The 27,871-nt window shown below is 35.4% G+C and overlaps 4 protein-coding genes across 5 annotated transcripts; 2 read left to right on the plus strand and 2 right to left on the minus strand.

Annotated features, from left to right (window-relative positions):
- The first annotated feature begins 7,844 nt into the window (after nt 1–7,844).
- LOC107613477 (putative CCR4-associated factor 1 homolog 9) lies at nt 7,845–9,532 on the plus strand. The gene has a single exon (XM_016315486.3). The coding sequence runs from the start codon at nt 8,522–8,524 to the stop codon at nt 9,377–9,379; it is 858 nt and encodes a 285-aa protein (XP_016170972.1). The 5' UTR covers nt 7,845–8,521; the 3' UTR covers nt 9,380–9,532.
- A 3,752-nt stretch (nt 9,533–13,284) lies between these two features.
- LOC107612275 (uncharacterized) lies at nt 13,285–14,392 on the minus strand. The gene has a single exon (XM_088497370.1). It carries the CDS (start codon nt 14,181–14,183, stop codon nt 13,632–13,634), a length of 552 nt encoding a protein of 183 aa, XP_088353496.1. The 5' UTR covers nt 14,184–14,392; the 3' UTR covers nt 13,285–13,631.
- A 1,789-nt stretch (nt 14,393–16,181) lies between these two features.
- LOC107614250 (transcription factor E2FB) lies at nt 16,182–20,592 on the minus strand. 2 transcript variants are annotated; one of them, XM_016316475.3, is made up of 14 exons: nt 20,347–20,592; nt 19,445–19,631; nt 19,248–19,307; nt 19,017–19,102; nt 18,850–18,938; nt 18,703–18,757; nt 18,228–18,280; nt 18,081–18,131; nt 17,962–18,010; nt 17,789–17,854; nt 17,630–17,706; nt 17,304–17,517; nt 16,966–17,032; nt 16,182–16,675 (listed from the first exon to the last, which is right to left on the minus strand). In XM_016316475.3, exons 1-14 carry the CDS (start codon nt 20,473–20,475, stop codon nt 16,539–16,541), a joined length of 1,320 nt encoding a protein of 439 aa, XP_016171961.1. In that variant the 5' UTR covers nt 20,476–20,592; the 3' UTR covers nt 16,182–16,538. The 2 variants fall into 2 exon arrangements, with proteins under 2 accessions (XP_016171961.1, XP_020964367.1); XM_021108708.2 differs by having other exon boundaries at nt 16,487–16,683; nt 16,951–17,032; nt 20,347–20,586.
- Nucleotides 20,593–24,028: 3,436 nt separating this feature from the next.
- Nucleotides 24,029–25,574, plus strand: LOC148547086 (uncharacterized). The gene is made up of 2 exons (XM_088495284.1): nt 24,029–24,383; nt 24,472–25,574. The coding sequence occupies exons 1-2, from the start codon at nt 24,029–24,031 to the stop codon at nt 25,572–25,574; spliced, it is 1,458 nt and encodes a 485-aa protein (XP_088351410.1).
- The last annotated feature ends 2,297 nt before the right edge of the window (nt 25,575–27,871 follow it).

The raw sequence follows: 27,871 nt of genomic DNA on the forward strand, positions 1-27,871 counted from the left end.
TGGTAATCATAGAATGAGTATTTAAAGGTGTAATGGGAGGTAAATTTGTCTCAGGGTCAGTGATAAAAATGGGTGTGGGATGGTGTCATGGAGTTTGAGTTGGTAAGGGTCGAGAGGCAGGTTGAGCAAGAGTAGTGGAAGGATCAGGTGATGCCAATGGAAGAGGAGAAGTTGGGGAACAAGGTTGCTGTGTAGAGAGTGGAAGTGATGAAGGATGATCAATTACAAATTTTGTCAATTCTGCAGTATCTGCAACAGTCTCCATAGCAGATTGGATTGAGGAATCACAAAACATAGATTGATAAGGAAACAAATTATCAATAAAAGTTACATGTCTTGCAAGATATATCTTACCATTCTTATTCATACATTTGTAACCTTTGTGGGTAGAATCATATCCAAGAAAGAGGCATAAGTCAGACTTATAATTAAATTTGTTTATTATAAGGTCTTAAATAAGGAAAGTAAGCACATCTAAAAACTTTAAAGAAGGCAAAATCTGGTTTTTGATGGAATAAAATTTCATAAGGACTCTTATTATTATCTATTTATGATATAGACAAAGGTAACAAATGCATCTTCCCAAAATTGGAAGGGAAGAGATGCAGAAGTAAAAAGGGACAGTCCTATTTTTGTGATATGTTTGTGTTTCTTTTCCACACTTTCTTGTTGGTGATGTGTGTAGGGACACGACTGTCTATGGTGAATGCCCTGAGTGTTAAAAAAATCAACAAATGTTGTAGATAGAAATCCACCTCCTTTATCAGTTTGTAAAGCCTTAATCTGGTGTCCTGTCTGTTTTTCCATAAGTCTTTTATAGTTTTGAAAAGCTAGTAAAGATTAAGATTTATTTTCAAGCAAGAAGGTAATTGTAAATTTAGAAAAACCATCAACAAAGCATGCATAGTATCTAAATCCATTTATAGAATTAACCGGGGCAGGTCCCCAAAGATCAGCAAAAATACATTCTAATGGTTGATGATATGTAGTTAGAGTTTCGTTAAAATGAAGTTTATGCATTTTAGCCAATGGACAAATTTCATACATATATTATAAAGATGATCCAGAATTAGAGATAGGAATAGAACACTGATTCATTACTATATGAACTGTTTTGATTGCACAGTGGCCAAGTCTTTTATGCCACAAGATTGTATTATTACTATTCTGATTACAGGAACTGTTAAAAGCACAAAAATTAGGAAGATTAGTTTTTTGATTGCTAATCCTATCTGAATTACATTGTATTGAAATAGAAGGATGATTATTACTAAAAAGTTTATGAGAATATGTAGAGTTGTAAGATAAAGTAGATTTCTCAGAAGCATGCCTAGGAACTCTAAGATTGTGAAAGGAATAGATCCCATTCCTAGCTATGCCCTGTAGGAAAAACTCCCTGGTAGCCTGATCACGAATAAGGCAAAAATCAGGCCAGAATTAAAAAAAGACACCATTATCAGCTGCAAACCTAGAAACGCTAAGCAGATTTTGGGAAATTTGGGGTACATGGAGTAAATTTTGTAATAAAAAAGTAACATTAGCATATGGATCATGCAAAATTGAAGAACCATAGTTTTGAATGGCAATACCTGACCCATACCTACATACACTTGATCGGAGTCATTGTTGCTCGCAGTGGAAGTTAGCAAATTGGATGGATCGGGGGTCAAGTGATGGCTCGCACCAAAATCTACAAGTCAGGCAACATCACTTATGGAGGAGGAAGAGCCTGTGAGATATGTAGTTGGTTGATGGAAACTTGAAAGGGGTAGTGGAGGTTGAGCATTAAGGTAGAGAGGCTGAGAAGATGAGTTAGGGTTTCCAGAATTAGGGTTGAAAGACTGATCAAACCTATGATAGCAGTTTCATACCACATGATCCATCCTGCCACACAGTTATCTTCATTTAGTTTTTCAGCAATTGGGGAGAAGGTCTTCTTTGTTGAATTAGAAAGGATGATTTCCATTGTGGAGCTGAAACTAAGCAATAGGCTCTGATAGCATAAAAGATTCAGAGAAGGTAAGAAAGAACAGTAAGCTCAGCTCTATGAGAAAGAGCAGTGATAGGTTTGAAAGGAAAAGAAAAATTAAAATAGAGACAAAGACTTGTAATGAGAGCAATCAAGCATCATTTGATTTCAAAATTACACACTTGCTAAGCCAAGTTTGCTATATATATATATATATACATGGCTAGTGACTATTGAAACTCAAGACTTATCAAGAAAGACACTAGTAACTAATCAAGAAAGACAACAATGCAATTTTACACACTGCTATTGTACACTATTACTCTCTATCCTTAATAGAGGGACTCTCTGATCATAGTTTCAAAGAAAAACAAATGGGTAAGAGAGGTGATAAGGGGAACATGGTGGAAGAGACGGATGAGGACACTGAAAAAAGAGGGAGGTAATGAAAGTACTATAATCATAGGTGATATCCAATAGAAGGGGCAACAGAGTAATTTGAAGGCAATGATGCTGGAAAAGAATTAGCTCTTGATGAATACAACACCAGCAGTGACACTTGTTGAGTTTAGTAAATTTTAATAACATTTTTTGTGATGACAAACATGATTTTAGTTGGGTTGAAAGTCCACAAATATTTTGATGGCTTAGATAGTGTTGCAAGCTCAAATATCATTGAGCAGTTTAAACAAAAGAAACCAACTATCTGAGCCATAACTACTTATATCAAGGTTCTAGTCTTAGTCAGTTTGGGTAATACACAAAGAAAAAAAGGAAGTTCATTTTCTCTTATCAAGAGCCAAAATAGAAGAAAGAAAAACTAATTAAGAAGGCTATGTCAAATCAAAATCAACATAAACGAGTTAAGCAAAATCAAAAGATAAAGGTATGAAGTTTCTATTAACATGCAAGTCAATTACTTACTGATTTTTTTTTCTCTTTGCACAATTATTTCCAACAATATGAAGAAAGCGGTAGCTATTTTACTCTGCTGTAAATCAATGGCTAATAATGAATTTTGGGGTCAAAGCACAAGATTAAGAATTTAGATTTGGCAAACTCATTAAGGAAGCAAGTTGCTGCTACTCATCTCTCCACTGTTGTGACCAACTCTAATTCTAAATTCCTGATTTTCTGGCCTGAATGAAGAAAAGAAAAGGAAGACTTAAGCTAGTTCAAGATTCAAGAAGTTGACTTAGGAAAGCAAATCCTAGCCGTGGCTAAAGGACTCCATACATAAAGAAAAATCACTTCAGTTTGAAAGGCAAAGTGAGAGAATCCGAAATTAGAATTGAGAGAAACCTCACAAATCAAAACTTAAAGTCTTGGAAGCATTACACCTACACAAAAAGGAGCATTCCGCCAAGATGAATAGCTACATTTGAGAGTTCAAAAACTGGGTTAAGCGTATAGAGTTTGAGCTGTTCAACATCATTTTCTTCATGGTTTATTATTAATTATTATGTTTGTATATTGTATCTTTTTTTGTTTTCATTCAGCGATAAAATGCATATAAGTGAGGCATTGAGAAAGAGCCATTGAGAGAAAAGACAAAGAGAACAACTTGGAAAGAAAAACCAAGGTTTATGTCTTATTTCTTTTGATTGTATTTCTGTTTTGTATCATGTGTACCTAAGAGGTATCCCTTGTTAAATTGGGTGAACACTTAGTATGTTGAGAGTCTAGAAAGTTACTTAGCCAAGTCAAGTTTATGATAAAACTTGATTTGTCCCTGATAGGATAAGGTAGAATATTTGGTGTATGTAATACTTGAAAAGATAATTAAACTGTGGTGAAGACTGGATGTAGGTTGCATTGCACAAGGCAGCTGAAGTAGGATACATAGCTGTGTCATCTTCTTCTTCCCTGCTCTGATTCTGTTTCACGATTTATGAAACAAAATAAAATTGTCTCCTGCATAATCATTCTCGCAGTCCAAATAGAAGCAAAATTTTATGCTCTAATATTCTAAATCTTCTATATGACTACGAGGTGACAAGTGGCCAGAAGGTGAACTTAGATAAATCAACAGTTGTTCTAGTAACAATACCCCCATGATCTTAGACATCATTTGGTAGAGCTTCTAAATATTGGACATGTTGGAGCTCAAAATAAGTACACGAGACTCCCTTCTATTGTTCAAAGGTCTAAGAAGAATACGTTCAATGCCATAAAGGATAAGGCTAAAAAAAGGTCTAGGCTTGGAAGAGGAACTTATTATCATCAAGAGGCAAGCACGTGCTTATCAAAATAGTAGGAAAAGTAATACCTATGTACATCATATCCTATTCCTGATTTATTATTGGAAGACATACATGGTATTCCAAGGCAATTTTGGTGGGGTTAAAGAGATTCGAAACGGAGAATGGTGCGAATAAGTTGGGATTACATGATGAAGCCTAAACTACAAGGGTAGATTAAGCTTCAAGGACCTCAAAGCATGAAATTTGGCATTACTTGAAAAATAATTCTTGCGTATAACAACAAATTTCAATTCACTTCTTGCACAAATGCTTAAAGGTAAATATACCAACCCATTGCACATTGATAAAGGAGTCCACCTATCCTGGAATTGACAAATTATTTTGGAGGACGGGAAGATATCATAAAAGGGTTTGAGATAAAGTGCTAGGAGTAGAGAGAACATTTGATTTTGACAAGATTCTTGGCTCTTTCCGCCCTCATCCATTTCAGATTATATTCAACAACAATCCAGGCACATGAGTTTATTGAGTGAGGGACTTACTTATAGTGGATAGAAGATGAAATTTTGAGATGATCAATAATCTATTTCCACCGAAAATTGCAGACTACATCCTTTCCATCTAGGTGAATGAAGAAGGCAGAGATAGAATCCAATGATCATAGAATAACCTCAAATAGTATGAAGTTACATATGGGTATTGAGTTGCCTATAGCTTTTTCCACGTTCCTGTTGAACAACTTTCCTCTGTCATGAAAAATCTAGTCATATGCAAATGATTTTGAAGACTCAAAATCTCATCGAAAGAGAAGATATTCATATGGAGAGCTATTGACGAAAAATTACATGTGATAGATATCCTCAACCATTAGTTTCCATCAACCCATGCGCTTTGTCCTCGCTGTAGAGAAGAGAATGAATCGGTCATGCATTATTTGAGGTGGTGTGTCCCAGCTCCTGAAATCTAGAGATATGCCCCCATTGATAACTCGATTGTACAAAATGAGTTTTCAAATTTTGAAGCTTGGTGGCAGGAGATGGTCAATAGGGCGCATGGTAGAGTGTCATAGACTGAGTGATGAGCTAAAAAATTTGATACACTCGAATATTGTGCATCAAATCGCTCCAAGTAATACCACGATGAGTAGATATTATTTCCATGAAAGATTAAAAGATTGAATCAAGCAACTTATAATTAAACATTCTAATTAGATCAATCAAATCTTAACAAGATGTAAATCTTGAAGTAGAATCTTGAAATAATAAGGAACAATGAAGGAGAGTGTTTGATTCTGAATGATAGAATGCTTATGAATTTAAGGAAGTAATTAATTAATGAGATATTAAAGATTTTGGAGATGTTTAACTTTTAAAAAAAGTAATACTTATGTTTTCTTATTTTGACTCGTACAAAAACACTTTCATGGCAAATCATATATAACAAAATTTCAATTACTTGATAATTTAATTTCTCTTTAACTTATTTAATATCCAATTCCTTAGTCAATTAATTAAGAAAAAAAAGATTAAGCACGATTTCAATTTAAATCCGCACAATTTTCAAAATAATATTCCTAGCCAAGTTGAAAATTATGAGAAAGAGTTTCAAGTTAATTCCAATATTAAATTTTTTAAAGTAATAACAGAATCCAAAACAAAATTTAAATATTTTACAATACTTCTAATCATTAAAGATGAAGAACGAGACTCAATTTTAGAAAAAGTGTTACTGCATTAATAAAAAAAAAAAATACTTACATTACCAATCTATAAAATTAATAGTGCTCCTACTACTTAACAAGAGAGGTTTAATTGCTCATGATAAAGAAAACAACCTTAAAATTAATGAGAAGCTGGATGGATATAGTTATCCTTCGATGTCTTCTTTGTGAACTATACATTCACTTATTTATATTTTACTTCTAACCTAGAATTCAAATTCAAAAACTAAATCTAATCTTATCTTTTTAAGAATAAGACAGATAAAAAAATAATTCAAATATAATCTAAAACTAAATTTTAACAAGCGAAAGAAGAAGTTAATGCTAACTAATCATTCAAATCTTGAATCTTTGAGTTGAATTGGAGCTTCCCGAGAAAAGATATTAGACTTGGCGCTGGACTTGGATGATTGGCGCCTAACTTGAATGCATTTGTGGGCCACTGAATGTGAAAAATCACTTGAAGCTGGGTTCCGGGAGTTGGCGCTGGGCGCCCATGTTGTGGCCTTCATTCGTTGGATGCCGGGTTTGAATAATGGAAGTAGGGAGCTAGCCCTTGAGCACCATCGAAGGTGCTGGGCTTGGAGGTTTGGGCGTCAGTTCCTGACGTTGGACTTGGATGCTTGAAGTTGGGCGCTGAACTTGATTGACTTACGCTGGACTTGAAATTCTTAAAAATACAATCATTCTAAAACAATTCCAAATACATGACTAGTCATAAAAACTTCACTAAAAACATAAGAATTTTGATTTAAACCTAAAAAAAACTATTAAAAAAACATATAAAAATCACTAAAAATATCCAAACATTAATAAGCAATTCCACATTTAAAATCTATTTTCTCTTTCATTCCATGAAATCCACTTTCTCCTTTTTCAATTTATTCTAATTATTTATTGCAGTTGCAAGTGGGAGAACCCAATTCTTATTTTGAATACTATTGCCTTAATTGAGACTAATTTTTCTTTTATTTTAAAAAAATACAATAATCTACTTTTGAAAAAAAAAAAAAACATAAGTATATTTTTTAATTTTTTATGTTTATTGAAAAATTTATTCCATATTTTATTTTATAAATCTAAAAAATGAAAAATACACCTATTTGTAAAATCAATTGATGTACTAATTTTATCTAATCAAAATTGTTTATTTAGATAATTATTTAAGTAATTCATTGACAAATATTTCTTTATAATATAGTAATATATGATTGAATGTTTGAATAATTTTTTTGACATTAGAAAAATTAAATTCCTTTAAAAGTAAAAAGTAGGCATTTATATTTATGTTAAATTATAGGTAGGGGTGTACATTAAAATACCAAAATGTAATTAACCGATTAAAAAATTATAACCATATTTTATTTAACTAATTTAACAAAACAATTTTAAAAATTATATTCTACATTTTTAAAAATTGATTAATCAAAACCAAATTTAAAAAAATTGATTTTTAATCAGTTAACCAAAACTAAAATAAAATTTTAAAAGATTTTAATTTCAATTTTAAGATTAAAAATTCAATTTTTAAAAAATGGTTTTTTTTAGAAAACCAATTTTTTAGTCCAAAAATTGATTTTTTGTCCAAAAACTGATTTTGTTTTTCCAAAAACTAATTTTTCTATTCAAAAATCAGTTATTTTTTAAAATTGGTTTTTATTTTTATAACTAGTTAAAAGTTAATTTTTAAATTTTATAACCAATTAATAAGTAATTTTATCATATAAAATTAATTTAATTAATTAATTAAAATTAAATTTTTAATTAACCAAAAAATAAATTAAATTTTTGAATTAACTAAACCATATATATTCCTAATTACATGTTAGAATAGACAACAGCGAAACTGATATGATATTGATAGGCAGTAGGTACATGTTGAATAATGAATATTAGTAACAAATAACAAAATTGCTTAATTTGTTGGAAAATAAATAGAAGGAAGGCGCAAGTCATTAAAGTTTCTGGTCAACTTACACTGAATGCGTAAGTGTTGACCAAAATAATGAAAACACAACAACAGTAGCACAATATGTTTCTTTTTTCTTTTTTGTTATAAAAGGAAGATGAGGACCCAAATATAGACCAAGTCTGAGCAACAATTCATTGACTGACTCAGCATCCGTATTAGATTAGTTTACACCCTTGGCGGTCAAAGTTTCTCTAATTCTCTTTCTCCTTCTCCTTCTTCTGGACGCGTTGAACGTAGACAACTTGACACTCCTCATACTTAAGTTACATAAAAATAAAAATTAGGATAATAATACACTTGCTTTTGTTTTGTATAAAACATTAACACCCACCACTAAAAAGAAGAAAGAAACAACCCCACTCCACGCACCGATTCACGCACAAATACACACCCACACACACTCACATGACACTAACCAATAACCACTCTCTCTCTCACATCACCACTCTCACGCATCACGTTTGAGTGTTTGACGTTTCCTCACTTTCCAAGCAACATCCTCGCTCCTCTATCCCACTTTTCTCATATAAAACCACACCTCTCACCCCCTCACCCTAAACCACAACCATAACACATTGACAACTTCCAATTTTTCAGCCCCAACCAAAAATAAAGATAAAGAAAAAAAGGAAAACGCAACCTTCTGATTAGAAAGCATGGGTGTGGCCATTGAAGATGAAACGAAACCCAAGCCCATCGTCATCCGTGAGGTGTGGGCCTCCAATTTGGAATCCGAATTTGAACTCATCAGAGAAGTCATCGATAACTACCCCTTCATTTCCATGGACACGGAGTTCCCCGGAGTAATCTTCCGTCCGCAGCCTACAGATCCGTCCAACCCTTACCTCGGGCGACGCCTCAGCCCCTCCGATCACTACCTCCTCCTCAAGTCCAACGTCGACGCACTCAACCTCATCCAAGTTGGACTCACTCTATCCGACGAGAACGGCAACCTACCGGATCTCGGCACCGGTAACCGCTATATCTGGGAGTTCAACTTCAGCGACTTTGATCTGGCGCGTGACGCACACGCCCCTGACTCGATCGAGCTGCTCCGCTGCCAGGGCATCGATTTCCGGCGCAACGCCGAAGACGGTGTGGAGTCAAGGCGGTTCGCGGAGCTGATGATGTCGTCGGGGATGGTGTGCAACGACGCCGTGAGCTGGGTAACGTTCCACAGCGCTTACGATTTCGGGTACTTGGTTAAGATCTTGACCCGAAGGGCGTTACCAAACGGGTTGGAAGAGTTCTTGCGGGTTCTGAGGGTTTTCTTCGGTGATAACGTTTACGATGTGAAACACATGATGAGGTACTGTAAGGCCCTCTATGGCGGTTTGGATCGGGTCGCCCGAACCTTGAATGTGGATCGGGCCGTCGGTAAGTGCCACCAGGCCGGCTCTGATAGCTTGCTGACGTGGCACGCGTTTCAGAGGATGCGTGATATTTATTTCGTCAATGATGGGCCCCAGAAGCACGCCGGCGTCTTGTTCGGCTTGGAAATGCCTTGTTCATAATTCAAACAAAATGAACATTGTTATTTATTTATTTATATATAAATAAAAAATATATTCCATTGATTGTTTTATTTGTTTCGTAAAATGATGTCTCCCTGTAAATTATTATATTGACAAATTAACTGGAATCTGAAAGGCGTTCATGATTACTATTATTCAATTGTTTTCTTCGTGACGAAGAGATATCAAAGGATTAGGAGACTAGAGATGCGGCGAATTTAGACAATCAAAGAAGCACTAATTGACAATTTAGGGATAAAGTTGATTATATACGCAAAATAATGCTATAAACAGCATATAATAGATAAAGCTAAGGGAATAGGAGTGTGTGTGGAAGATGATGTGACATGCAAGATTGTCTTTTAGCACTTAAAATCCGAGTGTGTAGTGTGCAGTGGATACAGTCCATACCACCCCTATAAAACTAGTTGCGACCTGAAAACTGTGGGCTTGCATATAAAGGTTTCTTCACTGTTTTCCAATCGAGATTCCTTCATTTATTTTTCCATTTTTTCCCTTACAAAATTATATATCAAATTCTGTTGGTTTAGAAACAAGTATTATTTGGTCGAGCATTAACTTGTTCGTGCCTATCAACATATTAACTTTGTTAAAAATGAAATTAGCATTATAAATTTATAATATATCTAAAACTAATTTTCATAACGCAATTGTGTTACTCTAACGAGGAGAAAGTAGAATGGTGGGGGCAGCTTGGCATATATATCCACAGCCACGCGTATTATTAAGCAATCATAATGTGCAAGAAGATTCTTTATGCGAAAGTTTCACGTGGATTAATTCGAAGGTCTCAATATTCAATGTATCATGTATGTTATCACTTTGACTTGGGATTATATAATTAGTAGCAACAGTATTGTTTTGTCAAAGTATGACCAACAAAGAGCTTGAATAATCAGCCGCCATCAAACCCTTTTGCATACAGGATCTGAAATAATCATAAAGTAGTCTACCATGACTTAAAACTCTTCTCTTCCCTTCGGATTTTTTTTTTTTTTGGACAGTTTAATCAAACTCTTCTAACCACTTACTGATAACGAGGTAGAGAATGCAGTCTGGCCTGGTTGCTTGGTTCACCATTCAAATTTTCAAGAAGAAAAAAAAATTACAATAAGAGAACTGGAAATATACTCCTAATTAAATAACAAGGGGATTTTTATTTATTTTAATCTGTTCCAAGTAAAAAATATAAAATACTGAAGCACCAACATGATTAGCTCAAATGAAACGTAATTAATTTTCATTAAATAAAGTGTTTAATTCAAGCCTTGTCTATGAACAAATTTTCTGTTGAAAGACTTAGTTCAATAGTTCCAGTTGAGAATGCCATTTTTTTTTTGTCACAGTTTTGGGCTGGACTACAACCCAATCTAGAGAACAGATCACTACAAGAAATAACCTAGCCTCGCAATAAACTCCTCAATAAGTGTTCTAGGCTTCTAGCTACTTCTTCAATTACTTCTTCACCAAACCTCCATGGTCACTGTACCTGCTTCCTCATCAATCAGTTGGTATCAATAAGTACCAAAGCATAGCTGAATTGGAAGCTGTGATACCAAGGAGAATGCTTTTTTAAAAAAATTAGAAGAAAAAAAAAGTATTGTTTGTATGATGATCCAGTAACCAGATCATAGTCCAAAAGGGTTGGTCCATCCTTAGTGGGCTTTAAAGTTGTCCAGATTCAAAGAAATCTAGTCCAAAAACTGTATGGTTTAAGATATCCGACTTACTTGGGGCAAGGGTGCCAGGACCCTGCACCTGACCCGACTTGCATGGCAAGAAAGATCTTACCATCCACTATTTTAGATACCATCAAACAACTCAACCACTATCTTACCGTGGGATAATTTTTTTAATATTAAAGAAAAAATGACCGACTATTGCTAGTGAAAAAATTTAGGAGTGATAACTGATAACTAAGTCATCACTTCTTTCGGTAAATACTCCACTAAATTTAAATATTTCTTAAGTTTGATTCACTTAAATTTATTTAAAATTCTTGCTAATTTAAGTATTAAAATTCCTTCAAGTATCCCACTATCATCCACTTGAGGATCTCAAATAGCTTCACCCCTCTAGTGAACAAGTTAGAGCCTTCACTCATAAAAGGAGTTTGAATCTCACCTTTAAGCCCATACTATCTAGATTTCAGGTATCCTCTCTGAACAGGTACGAAAGCAAGGTTAAACTATGATTGGTTCTGGTCCGATTGAAAAGTTCTCAACTTTTTTTTTTTCATGAAAAGTTCTCATTTGTTATCCCAAATTCAATAGGGAGAGCATGACTCAATTCTTTTTTGTTTTGGACAGGGGATTGAGTCCTTCGAAATAGGCGTATGTCTATATTGGGCTCGCATTTTGAAGACCCAAAAGAGTGGGTTGGATCTATTGAGAATTATTCAGCTCAAATAGAAATATTAGGTCCTATTTATAAACCAAGCCCCGTTCGGCCCGTGCGTTTTTGTGAAATTATCGAGATAGTCTTCTATTGATTTATTTATTTAACTTTTGATAGCTTTATTGATTACACCTAATTAAATTTCACCCGAGATTGAAAGTAGAAGTCCAAAATTACGAATGATTAGCAGATGCTTATTAAAAAGGTCAGTTCCAAAAACTCGAAAAGGACAAAGTCACAAAGCCAAATTGAATGTTATTATCACACGACCGCTTTTTGCATTGATTTGCACATGTTAACAGCCTCTTGAGTCAGGAATGTTACATACTTACACCAACATGGATATATATATATTTGGGGGGACCAACACATGCATGCACCTTAGCTTCTTGGAACTTTCTTTAGCCTTTTCTACTTCTATAAGCAATCCAAAGTACCCAATTCCAGATATTCTTGTCTTCCGAAACAACATATGTATGAGAATGAGATGGTATGTACTTTCATAAGTTTATTTACTACTCAGCCTTTAGCATTGTTTTTTTTTATAGCGAATTTTTATGGGTACGAAAATATGAGCATTCCTTGTATAAGCCATATTAGGCCCACATAGCGAAAATTAAAAGAAAGAAATACTACTCTGATTTATTCCACAGATACCAAAAATAATATCTAGGAAAAAATAACAATAAAATAAATGCTGCCCGCCTGCCCCCTTATTCATACATTCGAAAGGGTGAAATATATTATTTATTTGCTTCTCTGAGCATACTAAAAATAAATAAATAAATTGTAGCTGCAAGTCAAACTCAAAAGACCAGGTAAAAACACAAAAAAGAAAAAACCAAAAGCCCAAGAGTCAATACATATCTACTATCTAGGCTCCACAATCCCAAATTTCCTTAATAGTTTACAACATAATTAAACTAATCTCGAAGTTGAGGCTTGGAATCAAGGACAGAATCTGTTGTCTCACAAGAAGCTGCACAAGAATTCGAATCTTGATAATAGGCTTAGGAAGTTATAGATACCATAGTAATAATGGTTGTGTGAGTGTGTATGTGTGTGTTATGTAAAAGACTAAAAAAAAAAAAACTCATCTCTCTACAAATATATAGAAATTTCGCCATACAATGGGAAAAGGAAATCTAGCTGATGATATTATTTATCTTAACTAACCTCCTTCAAACTAACATACATGATTGCTCAATAAATAAGTGACAAAATCTATTGATTCATAACCCTTTTAATGAATAATTAAAGAGAGATTCATACTCAATAAAATTTCATTTCATTCAATTATATTCATATAAAGATACTTGAATTTGCATATTTCCAAACTTAAATTAAATAGATAGAAACAATCAAGATATATTTGGTTATTATTTAACTCCATGCAAGCTAAGCTACAACTAGGACACATGATACACCAACAAATAAACAAATTAGTTACTATATATTTATTTAATTCATTATGGATGCATAGTATATATTCTATACGAATGACTAATTTACTAGCTGTATTAATATAATAATAAAGTTAGCAACAATTAAGAAAGGTCTAGTTCTCTTAGTCAAAATTTACAGCCAAATTGAAAGGCTATATCCCGAAAATAATGTGAATAAATTAAATTTCAACCCCAAAAGGTACATAATAGAAAGATCAATGAATGGGGAATTAATTGAAAACGAATGATTTGCATTGCAAGTTGTGACGATGACTTTTCCATGCACAACACAAACAGAGCATCTTCCCACGTGCTGCAATTCAATGCAGTCACATGGCCATGGCTGACCTATCAATCATCGTCATTCACCCAATAATGAAGCTAGCTAACTACTTTCTGGAAGAGGGTTCACCATCACAGAACTTCTTAGGGAAGGTCTCTTCACAGATCTCCATGAATGCTTGAACAATGATTTGGTGCTGACATGGCGAATTCAGCTCCAGAAAGCATTGTAGAAGCTCTTGAAGACCCGATTCGGAGAAGATCTCTTTTTGAAGGATCATTTGAAGCATTGAATACCTGAAATCCCTATAAGGATCGGTGGATTCCTTCTCAACCGCTATGCTATCAACGATTTTAGGGTTAGGTTTCGTGAATGAACTACTTACATTATTATTCTTCGCAATAATGCCCTTGTTATTATTGCTGTAGTCTTGATGATGAGTGTCGGTGTCGGAGATGGTGGTGGAGGTGAAGTCCTCGTCGTCAGCGGGGTCGCCGGAAGTGGTGGAGGAAGTGCTAGGGTTTGTGGTTTGATACACGGAGATCTTAGGTTTTGGGGCGGGTTGGTGAACCTCAGAGGGTTTCTGTTTACCGCAGCCGCAACCACCATTTGATGAGAGTAGTATCGTTCTCATGATTCCTTTCTTGTTGGAAGACATTGTGTGTGTGAGAGAGAGGAATGAGAAGATTATGATAGAGAAGAGGGTATGTATGTGAAGATATATATGTGTGTAAGGAAGGTATAGAAGGTGGGTATTGTTGTTAGGAGTCTTTTTCAAATTGAATTTGTGATGAGCTCAAGAGTGTGAGTGTTTATGAGGAGTTTCTTTTGGGAATCTTTCTCTAATTTATATCAAAAGGTTGCATTGCAATGTGTTTGACTTAGAGGGTCTAATTGGGTTTGTGCTTGCCTGTTTTTATTTTCCTTCCGTTTACTATCAATGTTCTCATTATTTTTTTATTGTTTAAAATTTAAAACCTTTCGTGTGTTTGATTTATTAAGTTCTTCCCTAGCTAGTTAATTAGCACCGTCTTTATGACCAGGACCCAAAAGAATTTTTTAATTTCAACTAGATATTCCGTTCAATTTATTAGCTCGTATATATAATTGGCTTCCAATTGGCAAAACAAAATATATATCACTTCTTTGAATTTTAAGTTGTATTTACGGTCATACATATACTTCATCCATATATTCAATTTTATAACTATTGTTCACAGTCGGCTAGTAGGATTCATCTTTGAATTGTATTTACTATTTACTATTTAGCGTGCATAACAAAGATATTTCGATGAATAAACTACTTAAATATGTGCCGTTTCATTAAAAGTGAGCCAGCTAATTCAAAATCAAGGAATCACATCCCAACTGATTTCCGAAACTGAAGTTTGATTATCGCTTAACCCACATGGTTTAATATAAAAAAAATTATCAGCAAACAACCATGCTCAGGATCATGAAAAATGGATTCTTTTTCTCTTTTTGGGTAGATGTCAAATTCTATGATACAATGCTGAGAACTCTAAAAGCTATACATGTTCGGGGGCTACACACATATTTGTAGCTCCATATTTGTATTGATTTCCCACCGGTTATAAAAATCCTCCACGAGATCCAGAAATAACTACACTATTCTAGTAACTTTATGGTACGTGAATGAACTTTAAAGGAGTGAAAGTCTCAATGCCAAATTAGGCCACCGACATTCTCTGCATATAAAGCCTTACATTTATTGCTGTTGTATCGAATCTATCGTATTCCTTTGTACTAGCATCATTTGCCAGTTATATATTGATATTATGACATATTCAATAACTCCATAACATGCAGATTGGGGCATTGATGAATCAGAGATGATAAATTTTCCCGACACCAGTGCATGGACCGTGCGTTGGGCCTGGGGGGGTCCCCGTTAATTGTCTGCTTCTTGTCTCACCTATTCGGCTTCACTAGCTGTGTCTAAATTTCTGCACTGCTAGAAACGTCCAATTTAATATCTTGTAAGTCAAAATAGGACTTAAGGAGGATATATTTGGCGATATATTATTACTCTACAATAATATATGGTTTGGCTAGTGAAGAAATTTAATGAAGGAAACAAAATCCTTGAGAATGTATACACTGACTGACTGACATAAGAAATAGCTAAGTATATATTACAAAAGATGCGCCTTCACATTATCAAAGCAATTTTATTGAATTTTGGCCAATATGTAACCGACAGAGAAAAGTGAGCCATTGAATGAAATCTCACACCATTAAATCATCATTGATGGCTATTTGATGACTACTAATCACAAAAGTTGCTGTCCCCCTAGCATTGCTCTTATCAAAATATATAGTTTGAACTTTGAACTTTAGTCGTAGCCAGTTAAGTTTCTCTTTCCCTCAATTGTGTTTTCTCTTTTTATATCTTCCATCGCTTTCCTTCAGTTTACGACAATGAAAATGACATTTAACTTCAACGTTTTGAAGTTCGGAACTGTAACTGTTATTATGTCTTACTCTTGTTCCTAAGTACAATAAGCATGTAAAATATTGGTGAAACCCTTTCATCGTTCATTCTCAGACCTCCACTAGAAGGATAATAGCTCACTAATTATTACTGTTTACTAGGTCAAAAGGAATGAAATAGAATCGTAGACGGAACTTACCATTTCATCAAGAAGGTGCTTTATTTGGTGCATTGCAACCTGTGGAAATGTACAGATAATAACAGCATAGCGAGAGCATATACAAGGAGTTAAGTATTCTAGAGACAACAATTACAGTATCATACAAGTATGGCTTAAGCAAAGCTGCCATTATTTTTTCATTTTATGGAACTACAAGATTACGGAGGTTATTAATACTGATAGTTACAATGAAGCAGTTGATAGCGTCTGCAAGACAAACTTCTTTGAGAACGCATCTTCGTGGAACCTTCAATCCAACATGAGGTCTATGTGGATATCATAGGGTTCTCAATAGGAATGAACACCATTTATTGATTCATAACATACCCTTTACATCTTCAAGCTACAGGAGGGTTAGATGCCGAAGGTGCTTCACTTATGTTTGAGGGAGGGGTTTGGGGAGGTGGTGGGCTCACATGAGTCATACAATAATCTTCTTTTGGAGTTTCCAGATTATGCCATTCAACTTCGCCGGCTGTAAATCTATCAAGGATTACGCAAAACACAGAATTTTATTAAAGAAAAGAAAACTCCTAGGACCCTCCTATCCCATGGGTTGTGTGCATTATTGATGAGTAAGTTTATTTGTCCACTAAAAATAGAAAGAGAAAGCCAATGCATTTAGTAGTGGTAAGTACGACTTATGTTTTGTTTTCTCTATTTGATGGTTTATTTTATGGGCAAGAACTTCACTCATTCATGTCAAAGAAACCATTACTCGTATATAGAATATAATGGATGCAAAGATACCCAACAAGAGGATACGTTCTGTCCTCCACATGTCTGTTATGCTAACATCGGCATCCGATAAAAGCCAGTAATCAGCGTCACTCTGCATAAAGGGAAAGCAAAATCCTTTTATTATTGAGCTACAAGAGATTTATTTTGTTTTCTTCCGTAGAGACAATGCCAAAAACTTCATGCATCACATGCATAAATTGAGTTTGTAAAATATCTAAAGTTGAGGCCAACTGCTGGAAATTTCTTTGCCGTAAGATACCCTATTCCTCATGATTTGCAATCGTGCATTCTTTACTCCTAGGATTGCTATTTGTAAAATGCAAATCCATGATACAAGTATCTCAAACTCTTGCCATACATACCTCAAAATCTGAAGGAACAATCTTCGTGATCCCACCCGCAAAATCATGTGAATTAGATAAATCTGAAGGCCTATATACATCTTGTATCCCCATTTCAAGGTCCTTGCCTCTATCATTTGAGACCACTGTTGATTGGTGCTTATTGAAATCTGGTCTTGATGGAATATTTGGGCCCACATTAACACCATTAATCTCAAATTTCTCTTCAAATTGACTAGCATGGCAGTGAGAAGAGAACAGATCAGGAATGTCATCGTATTGCATTTTGCAATTGCCATTACCCCAACAGAATGACTTGGCATATACAAAAAAAAAAAGAAGCATACCTAAGAAGATAAACGTCTATTGGGCCCGTTGTGCTTCTCAGGACAATCCTGTATTTCCTCTGAGGATAATCAACAACCTGATAGAACATAGAAAATTTGGCTACGGAAAGATGCCGGGAAAATAGCTTTTATGCTAGTCTTCATAGCCCCTAAAATTACCTCATCAGGATCAGGGACCTCCAAAGTGGTGCAATATGGAGCTTTAATTGCTATCAAGGTTTCATTCTGACAAAAGACAAGGTATTCATACAAAAAAAAATTATATTGTGAGATGCAAGGGAAAATTTAGAATCACCATATAAACTTTTGTTCACAGGATAAAGAAAATCAACCTGAGATGAGGGCAAACTCTTTATATCTTCCTCGGTGACAAAAAGATACCTATGACGAAGGAAATAGGTTACAAAGAATCACATAAAAATTGTGGTTAAATCTGAAAAATAGATACTACCTTTGAGTGTTTTCATCTTCACTAACACCTCTTAATCTTTCTTGCATCTCTCTGCAATAGTTAGAAGATTAAGGATTAGTTAAAAAGATAGCAGACAAGTATAACAACTGTTTAGGGTTTAGTAGAATCAGCAGAGGACACTGAAACCTTATTTGCTCGTCTAACCGGTGCTCCTCATTTGTAAGATTTTCTACTTCAGCCTACAGATTTAAAAGGGAAAAAATAACAAATAAAAAAGGAGTTATTTCAAAGTATTCCATATGCCATGCAATACATAATCCTGCATGCATTTCCAGACAACCATGGCAAACCAAATTACATTACTATTGAAATTTAATTCAGAAGATATGTTGGCTATTTGAAAACAAAACTAAACAAAATATAATGAAAACATCAGTTTTGTTTGCCTGCCTGCCTTACATTTATGATATAAACTCAAAACACTATAAAAGTGATTCAAGGCCATATTATACATGATATGAATCAAGGAGAATTACTGCCAAGATGCCATATAACCATAAGACAATAATGCAGAGTAAAAGGAAAAGTCTGTAAAGTCCTTGACTTTCGAAGGCAATAATTTGTGTGAGCATTTGAGCAGAAAACTTGACTAATTCCTTACCTGTAAACTAGCAAAACTATCAACAGCCTGCCCTGGTCTTGAAACATCCAGTCCCCTGACCAATATCAAAAGAGTTGGTAAAAAAATTCCAACACTTAGGATAACAATATATGACAAGAAAAACAGTGGTATAAAAAGCACTCATACTTCCATTGAATTCTGTTCTTTAGTTTCTTTTCTATAAGGCCAATCCCTTCAAGAACATTCGTTATATCATATATCCTCCTCTTTTGTACCTGCCAATAGAAAAAGCACCTTCAAGTAATCAACCTTTATGCCACGAATCTTTAGACGTGACAGAAAAAATATTCAACCTCTAATGTCTCAGCAGCTTTATTCAAATCAAGAATACCATCCTCTGCTTGTTTGATCAAATTGATGAACTTCTTTGTCAACAGACCTGATTTAAACAAAAGAAACAATAGTTATAAAGGATAATATAAAGTACTATTTTCAATTTTTCAAGCAAGGCATATAAAAGAAATATTTACAGAAACTCCAATGGTTGTCATTTAAATAGCAAAGACATGGCAATATTATGCTACCTAAAGAGCTGTCATAACGACATGGACCAGAAGGTGCGAGATTATTTGCTGATGGTGAACCTGCCAGGATGATAGAAAATTATTAAATATGTTCTAACTTGGTAACTGAAATATTGCTATACATAGATTCGATTTCATCATTTATCAAACCATAAATATGGAAACCTGCTATACAAAGTCTGAGAGTTAACACTCACTGATATTTGATCCAGGGATTTGAGATCCTGATCTGTTGCATTTTGTAAGTCGAGAGGATTTGCTTGCCTTTCCCGTCTTCCTCGAGATAGGTGTCCGGAAAGGACTATTAACTGCTTCAGTGGATGCTGGAGTCACATTACCAGAATCACCTTCAAGATCAGTTGTAACACTCTTCCGCTTTAATTGCTGAATTTGAGGAACAAAATCCATTTAGTTGCAATCTTGAAATAAATACAAAAGGGGATATAACAGATAAGTTAAGAGTGTAAATAAGTGCATTGTCCTAAGTGATTCATGTACCATAATCATCTCCAATATGGACAATCAATATGTACTTAATTACCACAAAGGATTGTAAAGACATCTACTTATAATATCCTTAATATTACAGATCAAAATATTGGAAAGATGTCAATAGAAATAATTGAATGAAAAAAAGGCAGTGCTCCATTGCATGTATAAGTGCCCATTGCCTTATATGAAGTCAAAAATCTTCCACCTTCTTGATATCAGATCTCATGGAATTCACCAATGAAAACGTAGTCATATTTCCAGGTTGAAAGTTTTTTCTTAATTCACGTAAACTTAACCTATGACCACAAAATCACACATAACTGGCTACTGACCAGTGAAACTAACCAACTCATAAGTCATAATTCAGCTCCAATGTTTCCTTCAGAGTTAATCCACAGTCTAATTCCAACAAATTAACGACTATGCAACTAATTAAAGCCTCAATCGAGCAGATCCCTACAGAATCTTTCGACTAATTACTAAGCTGAAAACCAATTCACAATTATAAATAATTCTAGAAAAATCACCAACCACCAAAAATTGAGAAAACAATAATAATATTGTAGCGCGCAAAACAAGAGAGAAAACGAAATAAGTGAAGACCAACAGGAGTTTTAACGGCAATGGCGTCGGCGTCGTTCTGAGAAGTTGTGCGGTGGTCGGTGGCGAAGCGATGGTAGTCTGCGGGCGGAGCAAAAGGCGGTTTGGTGGAAGGGAGGGGCACCTGGCGCTTCATGGAGCGTGCTTGATCCGCGGATCAGAGAGAGACAAGGGTTTTAAGAACGGTGTTTGGCAACTCAGAAAATGGAAGAAAAAAAAAAGCGGGAGAGAGAAAACGAGGGAAAGATAAAATAAAAAAATAAAAAAGGAGAAAAAAATATAAACGAAGTGAAGGAGGGAATTTGGTTCGGTTTAGATGTCGAGGGAATACATAATAACAAAACCCTCCAAAAACAAAATAAAAAGAAAATGTTATAATAGTCGGCTGATTTTTTTTATATAAAAATTATTGTTGTATTATTTTTTATTATAAAGAAGTTATGTGTTTTAATTTAGTACGGAAATAATCATAAATTAAAGGGCCAATTTTATGTTTTAAAAATTTTAAAAAATTAAAATTCACAAATCATTGGGTTAAATTTGTGTAAGGTCACTAATCAGAAGGAGTCAATTTTATGTAAATCTACTAAATAGGAGAGTTAATTTTCTATTTTAAAAATTTTAAAAAATTAAAATTCACAAATTGAATGGTTAAATTTATGTAAGTTCACAAATCAAAAGGTCGATTATGTTTTAAAAATTTTAAAAAATGTTAAACTTCACAAATCGAAGAATCATATTTCTGATTTTCATATAAAAACACACTATATTTTACACGTTATTAAAAATATTACTATAAATTTAATATCAAAATTTTAATAATAAACAAATAAAAAATTCATGACTCTCATTTTTAAAAAATTATATATATTTATTTTTATATAAAATTAATAATAAATAGTTATTAAATAATAATTTAATTAAATTTATTAAATTATTAACTAATAATTTCGTACAAAAATAATAAATAAACTTTCATAAAAATTAATAAATATAAATGGAAATTGTTCCCCTAACTGCCACAGTTTGAATTTGGCGTCAGTCACATATTTCTGACATTGAAATTTGATAAATAATTAAATATAAATAAAAACTGTTTCTCTAACCGCTGCGCTTCTATTTAGATTTGGCATCAACTACACATGTCGCTTCGTACTCAACTTCTTCTTTTGATGTCTTCGTTTAGTTCTATATTTCTATCTTGTCCATTCACCAAAAACGTCATCATATAAAAATAATAATATTATTTTTATTTTAATAATATTTTTTTATAAATTTATATAAATATATAATAAAAAATTATATAAAAAAATATGATAAGAGATAGAATAAAATTATCATCTTGGTGATAATGATAAGTAAACATATTATATAAAATAATTTAATAAAATATATTAAATTATATAATAAATTTTAATTATTATCTTTTTATAAAATATCAGTAATCATTCTTGTTTTACTAACTAATATTTTGTGTATAAACAATATGAAAAAGTGATAAGTTGATCTAGTTTAATTTAAATAATATTTTTCTTAAAAATAACCTTTTTTATTAAACAACAACATACTATGTTTGAAGTGTATTCGTTTAGAAAATTTTATCTGATACTATAGAAATTTTAGTAATAAAAAAAAATTAATTGAGAATAAATATTAAGAGTACAAAAGAGTGCATACTTATACATAAGAAAATAGTTATAACTAATTCTAAGAACTACTCATTGTGACGGTAATTAACTAATTATAATACTAACTAATTTAATGTTAAGACAAAAAATACATAATTTTTTTATTTAATATTCATTAATTATTGTAATAATTAATGAATATTAAATAAAAAAGATTAAATTATTTTTGAATTTTTGACTAGTTCTTTTTTATTATGAAATATTTATGTTAATTTAATTATTAATTATTGAATTAAATACATGTGAGTCTAATAAAGTGTGAAAGTAACAATGTAAATAGATGAAGTATTTTAATTTGTGCAGAATCTTAGTAAATAATAGAAGTATAACATATTATTAATAAATTTTAATATAAAATCTACTAAAATATATTTTTGTTGAGTTTATGAAGTTTTAAATATTTTTTTTAATTGAATTTTGAATATTTTTATTTTAAAATTTTTTATTTTTTTTCTTATATTAGTTATTAACTATAATATTAGTTGAATTATGTTAATTCTTTAAAATAGTTGGTGTTACGATGGGTAACCGGAGATTATTGGGTTGGATTAGTTTGGCTGGCCCAATCGTCTGAATGAGGAAGTATCCAAGCGGATTGATGATCCAAGGCCCCCGTCCGACTTCGGTATGAGAAAATGGGGGGTGGTACCTGTAAAGACATTCCGATGCCAAAGTCAGCAAAGGGAGCAAAACAGGTCTAGAGAATATTGGGTCTGAGTGATACCTGAGAAGTGTCCGTGTATTTATAGTGGTGAACCCATAACCACCGTTGGAGTAGTTCCGCCATTTAAGGTGGATAACCATCCCTTTATCTTACGGAAGTTGAGATATGGCTCCTGGAAGTGGGTAGAGAGATTTTAGGGGCAGTTACTCATTTGAATGAGTGCTTATCTGCCAGCTAATCCTTGTTCCCGACTTCTTTAGGGCAAGTCGTGGTAAGAACCGACTTCATAGAGAGAAGGTCGGTGTAGCGCGAGGCTCAATCCTTCGGATTGGGCCTTTCATCTGGACCTGGGTCTTATCATTGGGCCAGGGTATGAACAGTGCCCCTACTCGAGCCCAATTTCTTTTAAGACTTGGGTTCGAGTATTCTACTCGGGGACGTAGCCGACTTGTGAGGGAACCGACGTGATTGTTCGGAACCGACGTGACTTTCGTGACTTTTTGGTTTTCACAGTTACGTCTAATCAAACGTCGCGTCCGTTAGAGGTTTGCGTAGGTATTAATTACCTTGGTAACGGTCCACCCATTAATGACCGCTTTCCGTTTTTACCATTATGCCCCTAATGTATCTATAAATACTTTCCCTCTCTTTCGTTGTTTCGTTTCTGCGACTTTCCAAATTTTCTTCTCATCCGTTCGTGAAACATTTTTGCTTGAAGGCTTTCATTTTCCTCTACCTTTTTCCAGGCAAAGGTTGGTTCTTTCTCCCCTTCTCTTTTACTAAGTGCTTCTGTTTGCATGCTTTTTATTATTTAGAGGGAGGGAAGGTGACGTCGTAGGTTTCTGTTTGATTTCATGCCCCCTTAGGAACTCTCGTTTTTGATTCTTTCCCTTTTTTCTTTGTATGTTTTCATCATACCTTAGAAAAGAATGTCTTCTGTAGAAGTTCTTGCTCGATGGGTCGATGTCACGGTCTTAGGAGAGGAACCTTTGGCCGATACCGAATTTATCACCAACCTTCGCACTCATCACCGAATTTGTACTTCTGAGGAGGATGAGCCGAAGTATGAATTGGTGGTCCCAGGTCCGGAAGACCGGGTTTGTTTCGGGAGGGCTTCTGAAGTAGCCCCTCATTTCTTTTACATGTATGAGAGTATGATCACCCGTCTAGGCGTTTTTCTCTCTTTTTCTAACTTTGAGGTTGCTATCTTACGTCACTGCCGAGTTGCTCCTACCCAGCTTCACCCCAACTCTTGGGGCTTTCTGAAAATCTACCAGTTTATCAGCCATGCTTTAGACTTTCCGACTTCCTTACGGATTTTCTTTTATCTTTTCCACATGACCAAGCCCTTCAGTGGGCAAAATAACAAGCAACAATGGGTGTCTTTCCGAGCTATACAAGGTCGGAGAGTTTTCACCTTTTTTGATGAATCCTTCCATGACTTCAAAAATTATTTTTTCAAAGTTCAAGGTGTAGAGGGTCACCACCCCTTTTTCCTGGATGAGAATTCTTCTCCTCGCTTTCCTCTATACTGGTTGGAGGCCTCCCCCTGCGAGAAATATAGTTTGGATGATCTGGATGAAGTGGAGGCAGCCATTGTGGGGTTCCTCCGAGAAGTGTGGGGGAGTGCCCCATATCTGGATACCAAAAAATTTTTTCAGGGGTCGCCGACCTTTGTCCAGGCACAACTAGGTAGCTTTTGTTTTTCTACTTTGTTTCTGACTTGCGATATGTTTTTACCAACTTGTCTGACTTTTTGGCTACTAATTGTTTGTTACAGAGATGGCGAAGAAGAACTCTAGTGAGTCTTACCAGAAAGTCCAGGAGGCCAAGGCGAGGTCCCGTGCCAGGACCGGCGGCGCCAGGGTAGTTGGTCCTCCTCTTCCTCCTCCTCTTCCCCCTTCTTCCCGAAGTTTGGGGACTCATTCTCAACCCATCGTTATTTCCTCCTCAGCTTCTTCTCAGCCGCCCCCTCCTCCCCGATCTTCTCCTGAGCCAGAGAAGAAGAAGCGCAAGACTTTAGAGTCTAGCTCTTCTTTTGAAGGTGAGGCTAAGGTGGATGCTCCTGCATTTATCCGGAAATACATATATCCCCATACTCGTATAGGTATGGATGATGTTTCTATCCGGAACCACTTCACTATTCTGGCTCAGGAGAATGTTAGGGCGGCGGCGGTGTGCACCAAGTTTCTTGATATTTTTGAGAAGACTCCTCTTAGCTCTCTGGGTTCAACTTCAAGGGTTGAAGAATTGGAGGAAAGGCTTCTCATATATCAGAAACATGAGAAGGAGTTAAAGAAGGAGGTCGCTGAGTTGAAGGAGGAGAGGGATGTCCTTCGGGAGAAGGAGAGCAAGTTACAAGTCCAATGCAATATGGAGGAGGGCTTGAGGAAGAAGGCCCAGGAGAGTTATTCGAGTTTGTTCGAGGACCTTGTGGCGGTGAGGAAGGACTTGTTGAATTCTCGGACTGCTTATGCCGAGTTGGAGGACTCTATTGCTGAGGGAGCCGAGGAGGCCTGGAGGATTTTTAAGGAACAGGTCGGAGTCCTTGCTCCCGATCTTGATCTCACTCCTTTGGATCCTGACAAGATTGTCATTGATGATGCCATAGTTTATCCTCCTCCCTCCCCTAAGCCTGTCACTGATTCCGATCTGAAGACTCGGGGGCAGAGGATAATCGAGTCCCCTCCTCATTCAAAGGATGCTCCGAGTTCCTCAAGGCCTCGTTCAAAGGATGCTCCGAGTTCCTCAAGGCCTCATGGAACCTCCTCTCCGTCTCCTATGGATACTTCTCTCCCTGGTACTGATGGCGCTCCGACTATTCTTCCTGGCTCTGGTGGTGATCCGACTACTCTTCCTGGCTCTGGTGGTGATAATCTCTAAAAAATTTATTGGCTATATGGGGCCCGGCCTGTGGGCCCCCTCTTTTTAAAACTCTTTTATGTTTATTGTGGTGATTTGGTTGACATTTCTCTTGGCCTTTTGAGGCCGTAAACAAAATATTTATAAATACCATTTTTTGGATAAGGGTTTAAGTCACCTTTTGTGTGCATGCTTTTCTGTTTTTGATACTTTAGGGAATTTCTTCGACCTTTTTTGAAAACCTTTTTCTTTGGCTTGTCTGCCCTCCTGAGCTTTTCGCTTTTAGGACATTCTTTTTGCTTTTTGATAGGCTTTTCGATCTCTTTTTCACTATTCCTTATACTCAACTTTGTGACTTATTGAGTTTTTATGACTTAGGTTATTTTTGCGATGCGTTTTCCTTTCTACTCGGCTTTTCACTCCGACTTATGAGTCGGTATGGTTCCGAGTCTCTTACCATCAACTTTTATAACCTCTTTACACCGACTTGTACCTCGTCGTTTTATCTTGACGACCATCTAGGTCGGTTCATGGGATTTTCACGCTTTGTCGAGCTTAAGTTGGCGCGTTTCGTAGAAAGAAAATAAACGAAAAGGAATTTATAAGAGATATTGTAAAAGATCTTTATTTATTTGGGAAGGTACTTTACTGCTACTAAGGGTTTTTAATAGTCTATTCCCCCTTAGCTTCTACTATGATGCCTCATTAAAAACCCTTCTTCAGAAAAAACCCTTTGATTTTTGGGAAAAAAAATCGTGAAGTTGGGAAAAGAGTACATCAGTGAGTAGAGTTCGCTTTTAACTATAGTACATTTTCATATTACAAGTATGCCACGATCTTGGTAACTCGGTGCCGCTTAGGTCGGTCACCTTATAATAGCATTTTCCTAAGACTTCGCTAACTTTGTAGGGTCCTTTCCAATTGGCAGCGAGCTTTCCTTCCCCCGATTTGTTGACTCCAATGTCGTTTCTGATCAAGATCAAGTCGTTTGGGGTGAAACTCCTTCGAATGACTTTTTTGTTATATCTGGTAGTCATCCTTTGTTTCAATACTGCTTCTCTTATCTGGGCTTGTTCTCGAATTTCGGGGAGTAACTCGAGCTCCTCTTTGTGCCCCCTGTATGTTCCCGATCTCATCACGGAGGATCACCCTTGGGCTTAGCTCACTGATTTCCACTGGTATCATAGCTTCTACGCCATAGACAAGTCGGAAGGGTGTTTCCCCAGTGGCAGATTGTGGCGTCGTCCGATAAGCCCATAGCACTTGTGGGAGCTCTTCTGTCCAGGCTCCCTTTGCTTCTTGTAATCTTTTCTTTAGCCCTGCCAGTATGACTTTGTTGGCTGCCTCGGCTTGTCCATTGGCTTGTGGATGTTCCACCGAGGTGAACTGGTGTTTGCTTTTCATACTAGCCACTAGGCTTCTGAAGGTAGAGTCGGTGAACTGAGTTCCGTTGTCTGTAGTAATGGAATAAGGTATTCCATACCTTGTGATGATATTTTTGTAGAAAAACCTCCTACTTCTTTGGGCTGTGATGGTGGCCAATGGTTCTGCTTCTATCCACTTTGTGAAATAATCTATTCCCACGATCAAGTATTTGACTTGTCCTGGCGCCTGGGGAAAATGACCTAACAAATCCATTCCCCATTTTGCGAAGGGCCATGGAGAAGTTATACTAATGAGCTCTTCGGGGGGAGCCACGTGGAAATTTGCATGCATTTGGCAAGGTTGGCATTTTTTCACAAATTCTGTGGCATCTTTCTGCAAGGTCGGGCAGTAGAATCCCGCTCGGATTACTTTTCTGGCTAGCGACCTGGCTCCGAGATGGTTTCCGCAGATCCGTTGTGGACCTCCTCTAGCACTTCAGTGGTCTTTGAGGTCAATACGCACTTCAACAATGGCATTGATATTCCTCTTTTATAAAGGATATTTTTTACCAGAGTGTAATATTGTGCTTCCCTCCGGACTTTCTTAGCCTCTTTTTCCTCCTTAGGGAGGATGTCGAATTTTAGGTATTCGACCAAAGGATTCATCCATCCGAGGTTTAGTCTGGATACCTCAAGGACATCTTGTTTGCCCTCTGTTTTTTCTACAGAGGGTTCTTGGAGAGTTTCTTGGATCAGGCTTCTATTATTCCCTCCTGGCTTAGTACTTGCTAACTTGGAGAGGGCGTCTGCTCTGCTATTGAGATCCCGAGTTATATGCTTAACCTCGATTTCAGCAAAGTGCCCGAGGTACTCCAGAGTTTTTTCCAAGTATCTCTTCATGTTTGGATCTTTGGCCTGATACTCTCCATTTATCTGGGAGGTCACCACTTGAGA

The sequence above is a fragment of the Arachis ipaensis genome, chromosome B8 (genome assembly GCF_059453495.1).
Source record: "Arachis ipaensis isolate K30076 ecotype BB chromosome B8, ASM5945349v1, whole genome shotgun sequence".
NCBI classification, from domain to species: domain Eukaryota; kingdom Viridiplantae; phylum Streptophyta; class Magnoliopsida; order Fabales; family Fabaceae; genus Arachis; species Arachis ipaensis.

Coding starts and splice junctions, on each gene's coding strand:
- LOC107614250 (XM_016316475.3), bottom strand. CDS start 20,475: ATGAAGCGCCAGGTGCCCCTCCCTTCCACCAAACCGCCTTTTGCTCCG. Junction 19,632..20,346: donor CCATTGCCGTTAAAACTCCT/GTTGGTCTTCAC, acceptor CCTCAAATTCAG/CAATTAAAGCGGAAGAGTGT. Junction 18,939..19,016: donor AAGCTGCTGAGACATTAGAG/GTTGAATATTTT, acceptor TTCTATTGGCAG/GTACAAAAGAGGAGGATATA.
- LOC107612275 (XM_088497370.1), bottom strand. CDS start 14,183: ATGTCTTCCAACAAGAAAGGAATCATGAGAACGATACTACTCTCATCA.
- LOC107613477 (XM_016315486.3), top strand. CDS start 8,522: ATGGGTGTGGCCATTGAAGATGAAACGAAACCCAAGCCCATCGTCATC.
- LOC148547086 (XM_088495284.1), top strand. CDS start 24,029: ATGACCAAGCCCTTCAGTGGGCAAAATAACAAGCAACAATGGGTGTCT. Junction 24,384..24,471: donor CTTTGTCCAGGCACAACTAG/GTAGCTTTTGTT, acceptor TGTTTGTTACAG/AGATGGCGAAGAAGAACTCT.